The 18,320-nt window shown below is 42.5% G+C and overlaps 1 protein-coding gene across 6 annotated transcripts in view; it reads left to right on the forward strand.

The window, feature by feature from the left end:
- The window catches only part of fynb (FYN proto-oncogene, Src family tyrosine kinase b), an 81,603-nt gene that overhangs the window by 36,870 nt on the left and 26,413 nt on the right, over nt 1-18,320 (forward strand). For all 6 annotated transcript variants that reach the window (XM_051409916.1, XM_051409917.1, XM_051409921.1 and 3 more), the window contains 2 exons: nt 7,055-7,311; nt 14,625-14,721. In XM_051409916.1, the coding sequence (XP_051265876.1) occupies nt 7,065-7,311; nt 14,625-14,721 (344 nt within the window). In that variant the 5' untranslated portion in view covers nt 7,055-7,064. The remainder of the gene's footprint in view (nt 1-7,054; nt 7,312-14,624; nt 14,722-18,320) is intronic.

Below are 18,320 nucleotides of genomic sequence, written 5' to 3' on the forward strand. Positions count from 1 at the left end.
TTAACATACATGTATGCTAAGCTAGGCGAATGTCCCTTTGGCTCCAGCTCTGTACTTCATCAACATGAGATTGTAACAAACTTCTCATCTCGCTTTCAGAACAAATGCAAATACATGCACATCCAACTATTCCTTTAAGAGTGGAAGTAAATCTCTCTGGTGCTACTGGACTAGAGTAACAGATTATACGTTCCACATTCTGATTCTGAGTGTAGTGGGTAGCATCCTATCAGCTTTGCAGAGCTTTATAATGCTTATAGTGCTCTTTATCTTAACACTCTTGCCTATTGATGTGAACATCAGGTTACTGTGTACGATGATACCTTTCAAAACAATTCTCTGTGCATTTATTCCACTTGCCACATGAGTCAGTTTCCAGCGGCACAGTTTAAAATGGTAAAGAGTTGTACTAGTATATTAAATGTGTCCTTGTCAAGGATATATATGCTCCCACATGTATGACCAAATCTGTGAGAAACAAATTAATAGTCCCCCTCTCCACCCTACACCCACCCTGTTTCCACTCTCCTGGAGCCGGAGGTGTTTTCATTCAAACAGACACAACTTCAGCCCTCCAGTGACCAAAGGGATGGAAAAAGCCTTCCCTGAGGGCTTAATACGACAGTGTGCCCTCCACCTCCTCCTTCACCAACCACCTCATCTCCTGCTTCTAATGAACTCCGCCCCATCAAATATAAATGCAGCGTCTCCCTCGACGGCTGCCCCCAAACACCATGACATACCATCAGCTCTGCACAAACACCCCATGAATTATTCACCCAGAGTGGCACGTGGACGTGGACGTGCTTTTAGCAGTCCCCACCAACACCCTTCTTCATCCCCCTGTTTTTTCTTAGACATGGACCACAGTTGGACAGCACCTTATTTCGCGTTGAGTTAATCAATTTTCATCCCATTTACTCTTTTAATCACGCTCTTCAAGTGTTCAGATGCTTCAGGTCTTTGGCTCCAATTAAAGAACCTAATGAATTTTGTCCATCCAGTGTTATATGAATAGCCTTTTGCGTTAACTAATTATAGATCTTACTCCACTACTGGTCATGTCCTGCTCTGTAATTGGATTTCCCCCCAGGGTTTATTGATTTAATGCTGAAAGTGGCTGAAACATGGGAGGAGGTTCTTGGTCTGATATGAATCATGCAAGCATACTGAAAGCCGTATGCAAGCCGACAAAAGCAGCAGAATTCTTGTTTTCTTAAATGAAAATGTAAGCATTGTAGAGACTCTCTGCAACTGGTCATTTTAGTAAAACTATGCCCCGTTTTGGTTGTGGCTTTAGTCTGCTCTAGAGCTGTTTTCCCGCAGCCCTCTGGGACGGAAAGTGAGAGACTGGGGGAGTAAACGGCAAAAAAAGCCCCTACGGCAAGCAGGTGGCGGCTTTTTCTGCAAAGGAGGAATAATTAATCAGAAGAGAGGGCTGCGTGAAAAGGAGGGAAGGAAGGGTGGAATAAAGAGATGAAAGAGCCTTCAGTTCAAAGAGAGCAGTCAGTGATGAGCTTGGCCCTTACTGGGCCTGCAGAGGAACATTGCTTGTAACTGTCACAGCTTTCTTTCTGAAGCAGATTGCATTTACCACGAATCCAGTAATATGATTGCTAAAAAGATTGTTCGAATTGATTAGAGTTTGTTGGAAAAAACACAGCATCATGGATTCTAATGGGAGAGCTAATCCCCCATTAATACACACATAAATACATTAGGTAATAGGGGTGTAAGAAAATATTGTATCGCAATATCGCTTGTGATATTGTATCAATTCTCAGAAACACACAGTGTTGTAAATGGAGGGCTATATTGGATGTTACAGGGACAACGGCCATTTTCTTAAAGTTAGGTAAAAAGGAAAAAAATCGCAACATATTGCCTTGCTTACAGTATCTATTTTATATCTATTTTATTTGATCAAATTCTTGTATTTAACCAAAATTTACCATTTGAAATCTAAAAGCTGACTTTGTAGGTGGGATTGTTTCTTCAAATGGGGGAATCCATCGATGAGCACAGCACAAGAACTATTTGAATCTTGAACAAACAGAGCTGTGGGCGATATTTAGAGGTATGGAATTTGAATCTGTTAAATTTAAAGAAATGATTGTTAATATTGTTAAGTCAGTGTAATAGTCATATGTGTATGTGTCATTTCCTCAAATAGGCCTGCAACTTTCAAAAGTAAGCTTCCTATTCAGGGACTTCACACTGCTTTACATATTGCAGTGGTGAGAGGGCAGGTGTTTGTGTGCTTTTGTCGGTGTTATCACTCATGATTTGCCCCTAATGAGAATAAAAAATCAAAGCCACAATCAAAACCACCATCGTCTAGCTCCATATGACCAGCTGTAATGCTCGGCCAAATCTCTTCCTAAAAAATAGACTTGATCCATCATCACCCCTCCTCCAAAGATTATCATTTAACAACTGCACAGGAACAGCTTTCCATCCGGCTCCGAGGGATCAATACATTTGTTTCCCTTCCAAAAGCCGATTGAGTCTGCCTCTGCCAGCCACGGGTTATGTAAAGAGGGAGGTTTGGGGTCTGAGTCGGTCCTGCCGTCTGCTCTGAACATATACGATTAGAGATGCTCTGCAGTCTTGCACTGAGCATAGCATTGCTGCTGTTTGTTGCCTGGCCCCCTGCCTGGCCCGCGTCCTGTCACACAGGATTACAGCACCCGTTGACAGAGTCGTTGTGCTGTGTGCCACTGCACCCGCTGCTTCACGAGTGAGCCGGCCATTTCGCTCTGCCCGCCTGGTTTGACACCGGGTTGTTGACTTGGGTCAAAGCAAGGCGATTGCAAGGAGCACGGAGGTAATATTGCACTCATCCTGACCCCCATTGCATCTGCTTAAAGCAGCTGCCAGCACAGAGGTTGTCTTTATCTATAAGGTACATTTTATGTGATGTGTGTTATTTAATACATTGCCCATGAAATCACTATTACAGCCCTCTTTTAATTCTGCACAGTTCACCTTATTACCCGTATCAGCCAATTTAAAGCAAACACTTGAAGGTTGCTAACAGTGAAAACAAGACACAGAATGAACATTAAGATTGCACAAAGAGAGAAGAAGACAGGGCATTCAGTTTGAAAGCCTTGTCCTTGGCATAGACACAAACAACACAAATAACACGGTAAGATTTCCGTCGATCCGACACCCTCCACTTCCTGTGACAACCTCTGATTGTGCTGACAGGCATTTCGGCCTCTGTCTGCACCAGCATGCCATCTGAGGGATCAGTCTGTAATTATGTTGAAAGAGAGTGGTCACGGTGTGTCAGTCAGTGTGAGGCCTCTGTTCTAATTGGGAGGGAAGTAGGTTTCTCTCAGAAGCTGCGCTGGCATCAACAAAGACCCAACCTTAAAAGGTGTAGCCCTTGATCATTTTATGAATGCTATAATCTTGACACAAAAATCTGCATTGAATGTCAACAGGACTACAAGGCTAACACTACAGCAAGATGAATAGCTGAGTTTCTCTACCTTTCATATAAATGTCATATGCCCTCGAAGGACCAAAACCGGGATAAGACTCAAAATTGTAACCATACCTAATGCAAATTTTATCCAGAGGGAGGCACTGAACCATTTTTTGCATAAAACTGTAAACTTTTGCGATTTGGCCCTTCGTTCACACGAAACCTTTGAAACCAGGTTTCAGACTGCAATGTTTAGGATACGCTGTTACCGTTGCTGTGTAAACTGGCAGTAGGCGTTTGCTGTGAAAACGGTGGGCTCCACTTTGTGCATGAGTATTATGTTTTCAGCTAAATAACCATGCCTTGACTCTGTTACCTGGGCTTTGGTCTACTGTAGAGTGCAGGTATCACAGTTTCTTTAAAGTGACTTTGTGTGCCACGGATTGGTTGATTCTCTTCCCTGTCTCCTCAGCATTGGACGGCAAAGCGCCTGACAGCGCCTCTTCAATTCTTGCTGATAAGCTGGGCTCGCTGTATTCTTTATGGTTGCAGACGGTAGCTCAGGTTGAAAACAACTAACATGGTTCGTCAGATTCATTGTATTACCAAAGTATTTCATTTTTGTGAGGCAGTTTACAAACTGCATGCGTCTTGTCCAGTTTGTGCTCCCAGCAGTCCGAGGTATGCCCAGATCCACTTTCAAAATACACGCTGCTGATTTCTGCCTCCCTCCATATAAAACACATAAAAGTAACGTGTGTTACTGTGTCATTGTGTTGCTGTTTGGTTACTTTCTGCCTTTCATCTTTCCAGCCTCTTGTCTCCGGCAGCTTGTCATTAGATTGGTGTGTGATTATCTCAATTCAGAGAGGTTATTGTTCGTCAGTGACACTGTCAATTGGTAGAAGAGTGAGGCTCCTTTCTATGATCCTCCACTTGTTTATTGCTGCTGCTAAGAAGGGGAAGCCCACTCTCCTCCTTCATTACTCTTCTCTCTGTCCTCAGTGTGTCACCACTGAATAAATTTCCTGCTTCTCACTGCAGTCAGAGGCGACTGAGCCAGAAGACTGAGGGAAAGCAGGGGAAAGAGAGAAAGAGAGTGAGAGGAGGGAGTGAAATATATTTTCAAGTGACACAGGCTGAGGACAGACTGGAGCTGAAGGCCAGACCGGCACTTTGTCTTCCAAGGAGAGCCTAGATTTATCGCCTGTTGTGTCTGCCATGCCCACAGTCATTTTCATTCTCTTTTTGCAGAAACAATTAGATGGCATTAGTTCCTCTGGGAGTACACAGGGTTGTCCAAGGGTAATCTTGTGCTCCCTGTGGTGTGGCTCATGTCGGTTTTCAAATCTCAACTTTTAATTTTGCTGAGGGAAGGACCGTCTTTGCTTAGTCATAAGCAAACTATTGAGAAAGTATTTCAAGATGTTTTTAGACTGTAGTGTGGAGCTGTATCTACATTACTCCCTAACAGCACATGTGAACAACAGAAACATTCCTTCCTCTCTCCAACATAGCTGTGTGCACTAGATAGATTCCTGGTTCCTTGCAACCCAATAGTATCTTCTTATTATAAAAGCAAAGTCAGATCATATACAGCACCACAACTGTTATGTGGTAGTGGCCTGATGAGTATTTTTTTGTTTGGCACATCCTTAATGTTTGGAGGCTTATAAAAGAAATTCTTTTGAATGGACAAAATCGAGTCAAGCTGCACAAACACAGGACGCCTCCAATTCCCATAATGCAATTGCATAATGCAAGATACCTTGGTGATGTTCTTGACAGTAAGCTAATTTATTTATTGACACATAATATTGTTGGAGTGCCTCTTTCTATATTTAGTGCCACTAATTGCCACTGAAGGGAGGACCCATTATTTTACAAAGTTGGTTCCCTGAAGCTGACACATGTATGGAACCTTTCGAGTTACTTTTTGCAAAATATGCCGTCACCGTCTCCATGACACCCCATTATAGTACGTGTATATTCGACAGCTAGCCCTGCCTGCACCATATTGGTTCTCTTGAAATGCATTACTAGTCATCACATACACATTTACAGTAATAAAGATAAAATATTCATATTAATGCATTGGTTCAGTATCCCGCTGGTATGTTGGCAGGCTATGTAAGCTCAACACACAATGTTACAGAAATGTGCTTTGACTGCATCGATTTATCATTCTTCCTGGGCAATTATTCTTATGCTGTCTTATGTTAATAATGTTAGCAAAACGTGCGCTAACTAGCTAGCTAACTAGAACTGTAACTGGCTAGGTAACGATTGATGTCAATCGATTGCACTTATGTAGCACCTTTTTAGTCTTCCGACCACTCAAAGCACTTTATAATACATACCACATTCGCCTATTAACACACATTCATACAAACAGAAACTAATACTCGCTGACACGTTGATGACACAGTATCAGGAGCAATTTGGGCACACTTTTGCTCAAGGATACTTCGACATACAGCGGGAGTACCTGGGGATCAAACCACCAACCTTCTGGACGACTTCGTCTACCTCCTGAGCCACAGGCTATTACAGATTACAGATTTTCAACATGGATGAGTCTAACACATAGCATACCTAAATACAGGAAAGGAGAAGTTGACTGAGGTTCAGACCGAGGCTCGCTCAACTGTCATTGGAGCACAGAGCAATAACGGATTTAGGAAGGGTCAATTCCAGCCAGTAAAGTATTAGGTTGGGACTTGCAGCTTTCTGTAGCTCTCTGGAATGCAGTAGAACTTTTTATAAAAAGAGAATTGTGGGATATAATTTATAGGTATCCTGCATTGTCAAGGATAGAGTTGAATTCTTTGATAGCGTCCAACATGTGGGCGACAGGTGAGGATTCTAACTTCTGTCTGCTCAGGCTGACACTGATTGTTCAGCTCCATGATAAAACCAGCGTCCGCTCGCCGACACTCTGTCCTCCCACCAGCCTCCATTAAGATCAACAGGGTGATGTTGACAGCACAGCGCCGTGCCTCCATGTCTCCCCTGCTCTCCGGCCAGCCTCCCTGACATCAGTGTGATAGGAGCCGTTATTCCTTCTGACCGAGAAAGAGACACATTGTTTGTGTGAGTCATCCACAGACCAAGTTACTGTGTCGGGCTATAAAAAAAGGTCCCTGCCTCCCAGGCCAGAGTGCTAATCAGTGAAAGGATGTCATCTGTGGAGAAAGCAGTGTGAAGTGAAAACCTTGGAGAGAGTGATGAATTGAGCTCAGTTTGTTGTGCGAGTGCTTTTCTGTCTGCTCGTTCTTCTTCCAGACAGCATGTTTCATCTTATTGATCCACCAGTCCAGCTTATAGTATGTAAGTTGAATTCATTGCCTGCATTAAGGCTCTTTTAGCTTGTTTGTGTTTTTATTTCTCCCGCCCATTATCACATTTTATTTCCTTTTTGTTGATGTGATCTTCCACTGTCAAATGGACCTTTACACACACTCAACCTGTCTATCCGCTGTCTTTATATCAGCTGTAGTCCTGCTATCTTTTATATTACCTCTAGTAATGCGTTTTGTATTTTCTTACCATGTCCTTTCTACGATTGAAGTCAACCAGTTTCATCTATACCAACCTTTTTCCTCATGTCATCCACAGATTATAGATAATGGGCTGTGTGCAATGCAAGGATAAGGAAGCAACCAAACTCACAGACGACCGAGACACCAGCATCTCACAGGGAGCGGGCTACCGCTATGGGGCTGACCCCACGCCACAGCACTACCCCAGCTTCGGGGTCACCGCCATCCCCAACTACAATAACTTCCACGCCCCCGTCGGACAGGGGATGACCGTCTTCGGAGGGGTCAGCACTTCCTCTCACACCGGAACCCTTAGGACCCGTGGCGGGACAGGTAAGGGACACGTGATGTTCGCTCAGTTAGAAACAGTCATGATCAGAAGTGTGAATATCATTCACAGTCCAAATGTTGTGCTTGTTTGCACTTTCTGCTCAAATATAAAATATGAAAAATAAACTTAAATTACATATACATACATATTTCTCCCCTTTCGTAGTCAGAAATAACCTGTTATTCAAATGCATTGTTAAGAGTTTTTTATTATTTAAAGGAAGAAAATAGCTCTTTGGGGAAATACCAGAAATACTTGATAAGAGGGAGACTTTACTGCTTTTGCCAGATTTGATTGGGTGTATCAAAATAAGGTGCCCATCTATTTACAGGAAATATGTATGCTGGGAGAGACCACAAAATCCAGTTTAATTTCAGTTGGACCTGTACATATTCAACCCAGTGCAAACTTGATTGATAAATGGTAAACAGAGAATGATAATGAGGTTTATAAAAATAAATAGGGATTCTGCCTTTAGAGATCATTCCTGTTGTAATCAAATAATTCATGTATTTTCCAAAGCAAGTTAATATTTAGCAGCCAAATTATCAACCTTTACCCTGCAGTTACATCAATGTCAATCATATTTCTTTCATTGGATGAAAGATGATTAGGATGAAAAGTGAAAGAAGATATACATATTATCCACCAACCATTGTACAGACCACTTTTACATTCTGTCATGGAACTGCACAATTGTACATTTACCAGAGATCCATCCATGAGTTGTTTTTGGCCTTTTGGAGGACAGTCTCTATTTACTCTACTGGTATTGCATGCATATAGTCCAACATCAGGTAGGACATTACAGTGGTGTTGTTGTTGTTGTAGCGTTCTAGGAACTCTAAAACAAAGAGAATAAGCTTTTCATCTATCACAGGTTGTTCTCAGATTAGTGGCATTAGTTGCACATTGAAAGGTCAACGCCAAATAAAGTCAGAGTTTATACTGATTGAACTTTGAGTGTTGCATAAAATCCAAGCAGACTGCAACCTCCCAAGGTAATGCTATACTTAAAGATTTGGGATCTTCACTCTCTCAATAGGAAAACAATGAGTTGGTACGGAGCAGTTCTGCCACTGATCATGTGTAGAGGTCCTCACAATGTCTTCACAGCCTGTGAAGCAAAAGCAGCAGGTTTACTGGGAGAGCAGCGTCAGTGCCACACAGGATGTATTCAGGCACAGCATCACCCACGTTCCAACACAGTCACTGTAGTTAATGTGAAAACTGAAGAAAAACATAGCGATTTTCTGCATATAGCACAACGAAGACTATTTGTTCCCAGCCGTGAGACGGACAACTAAAAAAAGCAGCTGAGACCCCTGTAGACCAGCCTTTATGACCTTAATGTGGCTCAAATTAAGTAGGCGGACTGATGTGTTTTAAGGTGTTTTAGAGCAAAAGTATTCAGTCGATAACAGAGCACAAGAGAGCTTGAGAGAGAGAAGTTCAAATTGTTTCAAAAGTTTACTACCACTGAGGTGTCCTTGAGCAAGACCTTTGGCCTTCCACTGTACCAGTGGAGCTGCTCAGTGGCTAGAGTGGTTCAGATACTGATACCAGCATACCAACACTGATACCAGTCTTGGTAATTCCTCTGACACTGCCTAAATGCCATATCGGGTATCGCCAAGTATGCTTCTATGCACCGATCTGATATCATCTAATTTATTAGCCCCGAAATGGGACCCTGCTTCTTCCCAGCAGTTTGCCTTTTGCCTTTTTTTTCCTCGGGATAGTGAAGTCATGAACCACCATTCTCTGACTCTGACAAAAAGGGTTTACCTGAGCCAAGCCATGAGAGATAGCAGAAGCTAGGAGAGACACGTGGTATTTTGCAAAGAACACAGAAGGAGGAAGTGATTAATTTGAAGGGCACTTCTTAGAGCAATGTGTCTTTATTGTTTGTCAGAAGAAGGAAACTATCTGCAACACATTATTGAAGTGTGAAGGTCTTTTCTTTTTACTTCTCTCCCACACGGTTACGGCATTGAATGCACCCAGTGAAAGCTCACAGCTGCCCACACACATACACCTCCGTATGCAAAAGCACACCAACTCTTAGGGATTCTTTGTGCAGTTAAAGACTTCCTATGGCATCCCAAAATCCTGAAAATCCTCACCTCACTGGCCCCCTGCTACAGCTCCACTGCCGACCCCACCCCGGCCCTGTCAGGAACGTCCGGCTGGCATTAGCACGGGGCTTTGTGTGTCGGGCTCATTGTTTAGGTAGGGAATATTCCTACTCAGGATATCCTTTATGTTTGACTGAGCTCGGGCTGCTCTGCAGAGGAACTCAGCATTTCCACTCAACTTAGCAGGAGTCCTCTCCCTCAAAGTGTGGATTATTTTCTGCGCTGTATAATCTAAATCCACACAGTGGCAGAGGAGCGGAGAGGGGTTTAGCTTTTTAATTTTCTCCTGGTGGAGAAATTTGGACATCAGCCACCCCTCCCTCTCAAACCTCTGTTATAACACAGCTGCCTAGCTTGTTTGCCTAACAGCCGCAATCACCCCACTGCAGAGGAACTCAAATTGCAGTTGGCATCTGACATCTTATTGATTATCAGTTGATCTTTTGCTGATGTAAATGGAAATTCACAGCTAGTCCTGTGACCTTATGTAACTAATTGAGCAGGATCCCAGTAGACAACTCTAAAATGAGTCAATAAATTAGTTTATACCTAGCGCCCACCTCTGCTGACCTAATGGAACATTCGAACGGTGCAAACCACATCTGTGATGCACTCGGGGGCCTTGTTATGTCCTGAAGGTTAGAAAACCAGAGTGTTTTAATCGAACACTCTGTTTTCAACAGTCTGCTCTCCCCTTTCTCTGTTTGTTGTCACATGAATAGCAGCAGGTCCTCTCTATCTGTAGTCCCATCAGCACGAGCCTCTTCATATCATCACTGTTCCCCAGAAAGCCTCAGCCTGGTGAAAGTGTCTGAAGTGAAATGACTGGAATAAATGCGATCAAGAGAGTTTAAGTGGACTTTGAAGAAGTGCCCATTCAACTTCCATTTGTCAAACACTCAGAGGCATGAAGCAGCTTAACAGCCACAGTCACCTCAGGACCGAGCAAAACAGTTTCAGTGTTGTTTTTGTCTCATCTCGTCACCCGTGTGCTCTGTTTGACACAAGGCAAATCAAACTAAACTAAGATAGTGAGATAGATGGGCATATACACCTCTAAAAGGATTGTGTTTATTACATAATTTTCATTACTTGAAACAGACAGATCTGAGAGATCTGAGATCTGGGAATACAGATTGTTAAAAAGTCTAATTTTGAAAAAAATGCAAGCGGTCAGACAGTTTGGAAACAAACCCAGAGCAGACCTTGGATATAGTAGTTTTGACAAAGTAATATTGATTCAAGGTCTACTAATTTGCTTTAACCAGAGCCTTTAGTTTCTTTGTGCAGTCTTCCTCTCTGATTACTCTCTGGTACTATTTTTAATATCCCTACATCTCCATGCTGTTGTTTCTTTTAGCTAGTTTATGCTCTGTTGTTAATCATGACAAACAGCCCAATATCTTGAAAATCTTGACATCCCCCATAAGACCGTCACAAGAAACTTAAGCCTTCTACCACCTTATTTGTAATTTTATTCACAGATTTACAGCTCAAATCAATGGATGCCATTGATGGCACTTTACAGACCATTTGTAAACGGTACCATATGCTACATATGCCAAGTTTGATTCATTTAAATCAATGTGCTCATGTGCCGTGACTCCTGCCTGACCACCATGAATGAGTGGTGAAGCAAATCCACAAGTGCTTTGAGGTTCAGTTCCGGTAAAGAATCCTCCTTGAGAAAACTCAGACTGTATTAAAGTCAGTGGGAGAATTAATACAAATATAAAGTCAGTACATGATTTCTAATGTTTTCCATGCTGTGGGTTTAAATGCGTGAAATAGCGTTGATTGTCAGTGTGTTTACTTTGTTGCAGTGGTTTCTGATTGCTTCGAACCACCTCAGTTCCACTATGTCGACCAAATAAAACATTTCTGAATTCAGTATGACAAGATGGCAGTCAACAGTAATCCAGAATCCAAGCTTCAGAAAGCCTCTTTGAAAAGATACATAGCATGAGCACCCATGGAGCTTAAGCGCCACTCGCCTAACCCTTAATGTAAATACTCTTCCATTAAGAAGTTGGTTTTTTTTCACCCTATTGCTAATTTAGTCTTAAAAACAGCCAGTATGGACTTAATTTCCACTGACTGATGAAGCCTCATTCATTTAGAGCTGTATTTAGTGCATTCAAAAGCATTACATAACCTCCTGTAACCCACTGTAGTTTCACACTTTGCTGGTTTTTACAACTTTCCACAACAACTCTCTTGCTGTAGGGTGAAAATCTTTTTCTTATCACTAGAGAGGCCACAGCATGAGGGAGGTTGTTGATATCTGCTTCATAGAAATTGGGCATAAACCTGAAGCTACATTGAGGATTTTGGCATGAAAAGTGTGCAAAAACATTTTTCAATATCTTGTTGCAAACAAACGCTGGCTATTCTATTTCTGCCACTGTGATTCTCCCAGTCTTGTACATCAGTAGCTTTGTTGGTGAGATAATGCTGGAATGGCTGATACGTTTTTTTTTTCAGGCCACTGGTCCTTATCTAGAAAGGTTTTAGCCTGTCAGAAGGGGGTCAAACTGGACTAAGGCAGCCCATATCCCAGCGTCTGTCGCTGGACAGTTCAATGTCAAAGCAGTTCATGGCTGCCCTGCAAGGCTGGATTTTACATGCAGTTTGGATGGTGGATTTGTTTCAGACAGGCAGAAAGACTTGCATGAAAGGGCAATGTTGCACTTTTCCAAAGCCACTGACACTGTGTTGTAGGGATTTAGCTGATGCTCTTATTAAGAGAAACACGGGTCAAACAATAGAGAGCTCTGTGTCTTTGTGGTTAGACAGTGAATTCAATTACAGATAGAGTTCCTAAACTTCTATACAACCTTGTCACCCCAATTAAAAGTGAGCAAGAATGAATGATATACCAGTGTAAGTTTACATTTTGCATTAATTTAATTGAAGCAATATTGAAATGAGACCTGGATGAACTGCTTCAGTTGGGCCCCAGGACCTATACCTATGACTTTATTTATTTGTCTCCAAATCATGAACTGTCTTGTTATATTTGTCAGCCATTTGCCAATTTTATATTCATGTTCTACCAAACACACCTAAAAGGGCAGTTTAACACTGTTTTTCTCTACCTCACAGTTTCATTTGTATTGTTAACCTCCTGCTGCGATCTGTTAACACATCCTTAAATGAGCCTAAATTCCTTTATCACGTTTGCCATAAGTAAGCAATAAGCAGGAGTGAGAAAATATTCCTGTGAGAGAAGTGCTACTGGGAGATATTAAAATGAGAGCTACTGTTCTTTTTCTGTTCCTCGGATGAGGATAATATTAGTTGGATTAGTGGAGGGAGATGAGGGAGAAGGGATAAGACTCAGCAGGGAGAAGGTGACTTCAGCTACTTTGTGGAAAGAATTGAGATTCTGCAAAGTTTATTCTGCCATTATGGTGCCAATTCTACCACAAGAAAGCTGTAGTGGCAAAGAATTACAGAGAGCGAAGGTTAACAATACTACAAGACAAATGTTTAATATGCTTGAAGTAACTAGTTTGTAAGACCACATTTAAAGGCTGGCGTGAATGACCATACTCGGAGGCCCGACAAAAAGCATGCTCATTTCCCTCACTGAATTCTCAGTCTTTTGCTGGTCTTTGTATACTTGACACAGTGAATTGTGCAAATGGGCAGTTGTCAAAGGCATTTGCCGGTTGCACTCTTTGTACACACAAAAAGTGAAGAAAGTAGCCCTGTGAAGGATTGAAAAATAGAGCTTGGAAGGAAAATTCAGATTCTGCCTTCTACAACTCCTCCATAAACCTGGGCAGCCACTGAATGGGGCTTTCAGATGCTGTTAGATGACCAAACAAGCACTCTGTGTAAAGCATGCTGACATCTTAAGCATCTACAGTGACGCTAGCGGCCTGTACTTGCAGGTACAACAATGCTTTAAGCTTATGCACGTTCTACAAACTACTTCTGTTCGAGCATGCCCCAACTTTAACATGTTCACAATGAATATGTTAAAAGGCTGTAGCCTGGTAACCAGACAAATCTGTAAGCTCATGTTTTATTTGCTCTGGCAGAAGTGTCTGGCCAACCTCCCATTCAGACAGATTTCCACCAGTCCTGGATCTGGTCGGGCCAATCGCAACGTTTATCTAATATTGGGTCGGTTTGATACGATGATGACCGTACAGAGGAGCACGACCTTATTGGCCGTTGAGACATTTTTGTGCACAACCAAGATGGATGCCACTGATGAACTATCTTTGTTGAATTTGCTAACACATCAGTATTTAACATAGTCTGGCAATACCAGGCTAAAGATGCTACTGTGTAGCATGTAATGTTTTGCGTTCACCATCTTGGTTTTGCATGTTAGCACTTTCTTAAATTACGGTGCAGCTAAGGCTGATGGGAATGTGATTAGTTTTAGTTTCATCATGAACTGTAGTATTTGACAAATTCTAAACTGATGATGGCTCTATATGAAAAGTCAGTTCATCCTGGGGGAGCATAGAAGTCTGGACCAAATTCCATGACAATCCATCTGATAGTTGTTAAGACATTTCACTCACAACCTAACATGTCAACCTCATGGTTGCACCAGCGGAAAAGTCAGAGTATCAACAAAGTCATTAGGATTGATCCTCCGAGAGCTATGAATATCTGTACCAAATTACATCCCAATCCATCAAGTTGATGTTGAGATATTTCACTGGATAATTAAAAGGTTTGACATGCTGATGGCACCAGATAAAAAGTAAAGGGATCACCAAAGTTATTATGTTTTATCCTTTGGGGACCATGAGTGTTTGTACAAAATGCAACTGTACCAAATCTATAAAATACAATGGGAGATAATAATAAAATAAGTGTGTAAATGTCACAACATTTCTAGTAATAGGTTTCATTTTTGGGAAGCGCCTTTTAAATATCCTTTGCTTCCTGGGTGGCCTGTTTCCATTCAATTTGATCATCAATGACCACCTGTAAAAGTTATCTAAGTCAGTCAATCTTTAAATGAGTTATGTAAGTCAATCATGGTGAATTATATCACCATCACTGACTTAAATTCCAACCAGCCATTGCTTCCTATTTACTCAGTGTGCTGCAGCTGTCAGTGCGTCGTCAGTTAAACATGATTCTGAGGTTCATTTTCTCTTGCTAATCTGCCCAGCGCTGACACTGTGTTTTCACCCCTCCTGCAGGAGTCACCCTCTTTGTGGCACTTTATGACTACGAGGCGCGGACAGAAGACGACCTCAGCTTCAGGAAAGGAGAAAGGTTCCAGATTATCAACAGCACGTAAGTCGCTACAGCTGCTTATCAGACTGCCTGCGCTCGGAAGGAATGCGAGTTTCCCATTTTATCACTGTCTTGGTGCTGGGAGGGGTGCAGACAGGGCGTCGGATTTCAGCTGAGGTAAAAGTGGCAGCTTGAACACGGAAAAGAGGTGTTTTGGTTTCATAATTTGGAGCAGGCTGGAGCCCAAAATAAGTCTGCTTTACTTCAGTTTGTGCAAGTATAAAATTATAGAAACATTTTACAGCTGTTACAACCAACCTGGCAGCCCCAACATTGACAACGGAATCATTTAACTTTATTTTTAGGCTTAAATGCAAAGAAAATAGTTAAGAAAGCCAGAATTGGCAGCAACATTATACCGAGTACAATATACGAGAGTGCATAGCATTTCAAATGAGGCTAAAGTGGTGACTTGAACATGCAATTTGACAATCAGCAGTAAACACAGTTTATTTAGGGTTTACAGAGGGTGGAGCCGGGTCTCCAGCCAGGAGTGATGAGTGCGGTGTTCCTCCAAGATTTCCCTCTGAGCTTGGACAGGAAGTGCCCTGTTACACCCACAGTGATGTTGGCTAGTCTTTCTTCCAGTCAGCGGAACTGCAGACGACCAGCGTGTGTGTATGGAAGGAGAGGCATGATCCTTTGCCAGCTCTTAAACCATCCTGGCCTGAGCTTGCGGATGGTTTTCATTTTCTTTCTGTCTACACAAGGCTGTGTGTCAGGCTTTCTGGAGCGACCCTCAGCTGCCTCTCTGTTTGGGTTTCTGCAGTGGTGCACTGACATTTGGGGAGGCAGGGGCTGGGTCTGTGCTCCGACCCTATTCTCCTTTAGATTTCATTGTAATTAAGCTGCTGGGTGCATGTACCGTACAGTACTGCAGAGAGTGGGCAGGTTCAATGTGACCCCACTGTTTCATTAAGCTGATTACCTGTATGTAGCTGTCACTACACTGCTATGTCTCTGATTTCTGTGCCAACAGGTGAACACACAGCCAGTGGAGTGACAGTGTTAGATGGCAGCCCTATTATTAGAATCAATTTTGGATAACTAAGCATAAGACCTAGGTTAAGTTTCACAATGAATCAATTTTTTTGTTCTTCAAGTGAAACAAAACTGAAATTATGGGGAATGCTATTTATATCAGTATGGTAAGTAACACAGTTCGGTCCTTGTACTCTCCATAATCATGGCATTAAGGCTGGGTATTGACACTGATCTCCCAATTGAGATCATTCCACTGTGCTTGCAAGTTTTTTAACTTAACTGAAAATTGTAATCATGCATACTTTATTTATTGTTTTTATTGTTGTTATTTTTATACTTATTTTTGCTGACCATTTTCAAATGCATTTTAAGCAGAGGTATTTGCACTAGTGTTCCAGACAGCGATTGTTTTCTATTCATCTCTGCATGGTATGAAAATCACTTGGAAGGCTATTGACACTTGCTTGAGTTGTATAATCAAATCAGAGCATTGTTGTTGCTTGATAATGCACAGTAAGTGCAGACTGATTATAAAATCACAGTGTAGATGTGATGTTTTCTATGATGGATTACACAAGTACACTATAGTTATTTAGTTGTTTATAAATAAACAGTTTTCTTTTGAATATAAAATGCAAATTATAGGCTAAACTGTAAACCCATTTCCATTTCATGATATCCAGAAAAACAGCCAGCCACAGGAAATAAAACCCATTTCTAACAAGTAACCACAGACTGCGTTTCTTAGTAGTTCCACTTCCCCTCCTTCACTTACCCTCAGCCCTTGGTATGACGTAACAGCATACGTCGCACGGAGGCCACTTGGAGCGCGGAGGGAAAGTGGGCGGGGGAGGTGCGGGGGATTTAAATGAAACGCACTTGCCCTTACTCGGCGTTATAGCGGCAATGAAGTAAACTGCAATGCATTGTGGGTGATATCCACCTCGGAGTGACCATCGTTGTTCACTCGCTCCCTCAGCCCTCCAAGGGTCCATCTCACCAAGTTCACTTCAGTTTTCCAGACAATTGGAACGACACTTATGATGGCGGCGGGGATTCCCCCGAGGGCAAGTGAACGACTAATGATGTCTGGGAGGTGAACACATGGTGGGTATAGTATAGGCTGATGAAAAATCTAATAATGAAAAAGAAGGAAATCATTATTCTTAAGTACATAGTTCAAGAAACGTCATAGGAAATTATTAGGAAAAAAGTATCTTTTTGGTGTTGGTGGGGTGTTTACAGGACAGGACTGATGAGCTCAGCATTATGAAAATCCCAGCTATGGTTCTGTAGGGCAGCCTGTATGTAGCCTTATGGTACAGACACATAGAATCCAGCAAGGATGCATCTGAACACACTGGACCGCTGAATTGTCCACTTGTGGATCTGCCACTTACAACATGGCGGCTGTCACAGAAACTTTTACATATTATGGCTAAACAGCACACTAAAATATGTTTCTGAGAGCATTTGAGGCAAGAAATGGGCAACGCATTAACAGAATCTGGATTCATATTTGATCAGCAATGCCTAGTTTGACAGTTGGATCTGAGTTTGGTGAGCCCGCTGCTTTGCGCTGGACAGATTGCATTTGCATTAAGTTGAAGCCGAGTCGTGTTTATGCAAATTCAGGTATGGAGAACTCACCGCAGTGTATCCATCATTCACCGCACAGCCAGATCTCCTGCTCTCCATAGAAAGTGAATAGGATCAAGTCAACGAATCCAGCGTGTCTGCACCATTAGAGGTTATATCCAGGGCAAAACAGCACACAAAAGTAGTTGTAATGTAACTCCAAATATTGCCAGTTATTGCAGCACTAGTGTTTGTATTAGTGGCTTTATTGATGCTTTGCTGTGCTTTCACACAAACATACAGTGTCTCAGATATAAAATGTTAATGCCATATGAGGCAGCTCCTAATGAATTATGAAAGCTCACTACTGTACATGGCTGTCTTTGGCCCTGCAAGGTCAGTCTTCCTCCTCACCACACCCAGCGAGCGTCCTGTCTTACACATTCCACCACACACCTCGGCCCCTGCTGGGCCTCAGCCTGTAGCAGGAAGACACTATCGTTAGAGCCTAGACTCCCTCCTCTTCCTCCCCTCTTCTCCCTCTCCTCCTCCTCAGCAGGGGCCAGACAGTGCTGCATCTTCTCCCCTCCTCCCTCTCTCCTCTCCTCTCCACCTCCCACGCCTTCACTGCTTCTACCAGCCTCAAATATGGACCAGGGCTTCCTCAAGCCAGCCACACTGACCCCTGCTGGACAAAGGTGGTGAAAGCCGAAAATCCTCGTCTGCTCCTGCCTGGCTGACAGGAAGTGACTGACAGATGCTCACGTGAAGCAGCACCACCAGAGATCCCAGCACCACTGCCTCAGCTGACAGAAGGCACTGTTGTCCCTTTTTTGTTTTGTGGTGGCATCCTCTAGGAAACAGGCCTCCATCCCTGAATGTTTATAAGACGCTGCCTTCAGCTCGGGCTTTTTATAACCCACCATGAGCGTGTTATTGTGAAGCTTCATCAGACATAATCAGGATGTAGCTCCTGTTTTTACAGAATGCTACAAGTCTACACTGTTAGTAAATTAAACTAGTATTATTCTGATTCC

Source organism: Dicentrarchus labrax, unplaced genomic scaffold (assembly GCF_905237075.1).
Source record: "Dicentrarchus labrax unplaced genomic scaffold, dlabrax2021, whole genome shotgun sequence".
Taxonomy (NCBI): Eukaryota; Metazoa; Chordata; class Actinopteri; family Moronidae; genus Dicentrarchus; species Dicentrarchus labrax.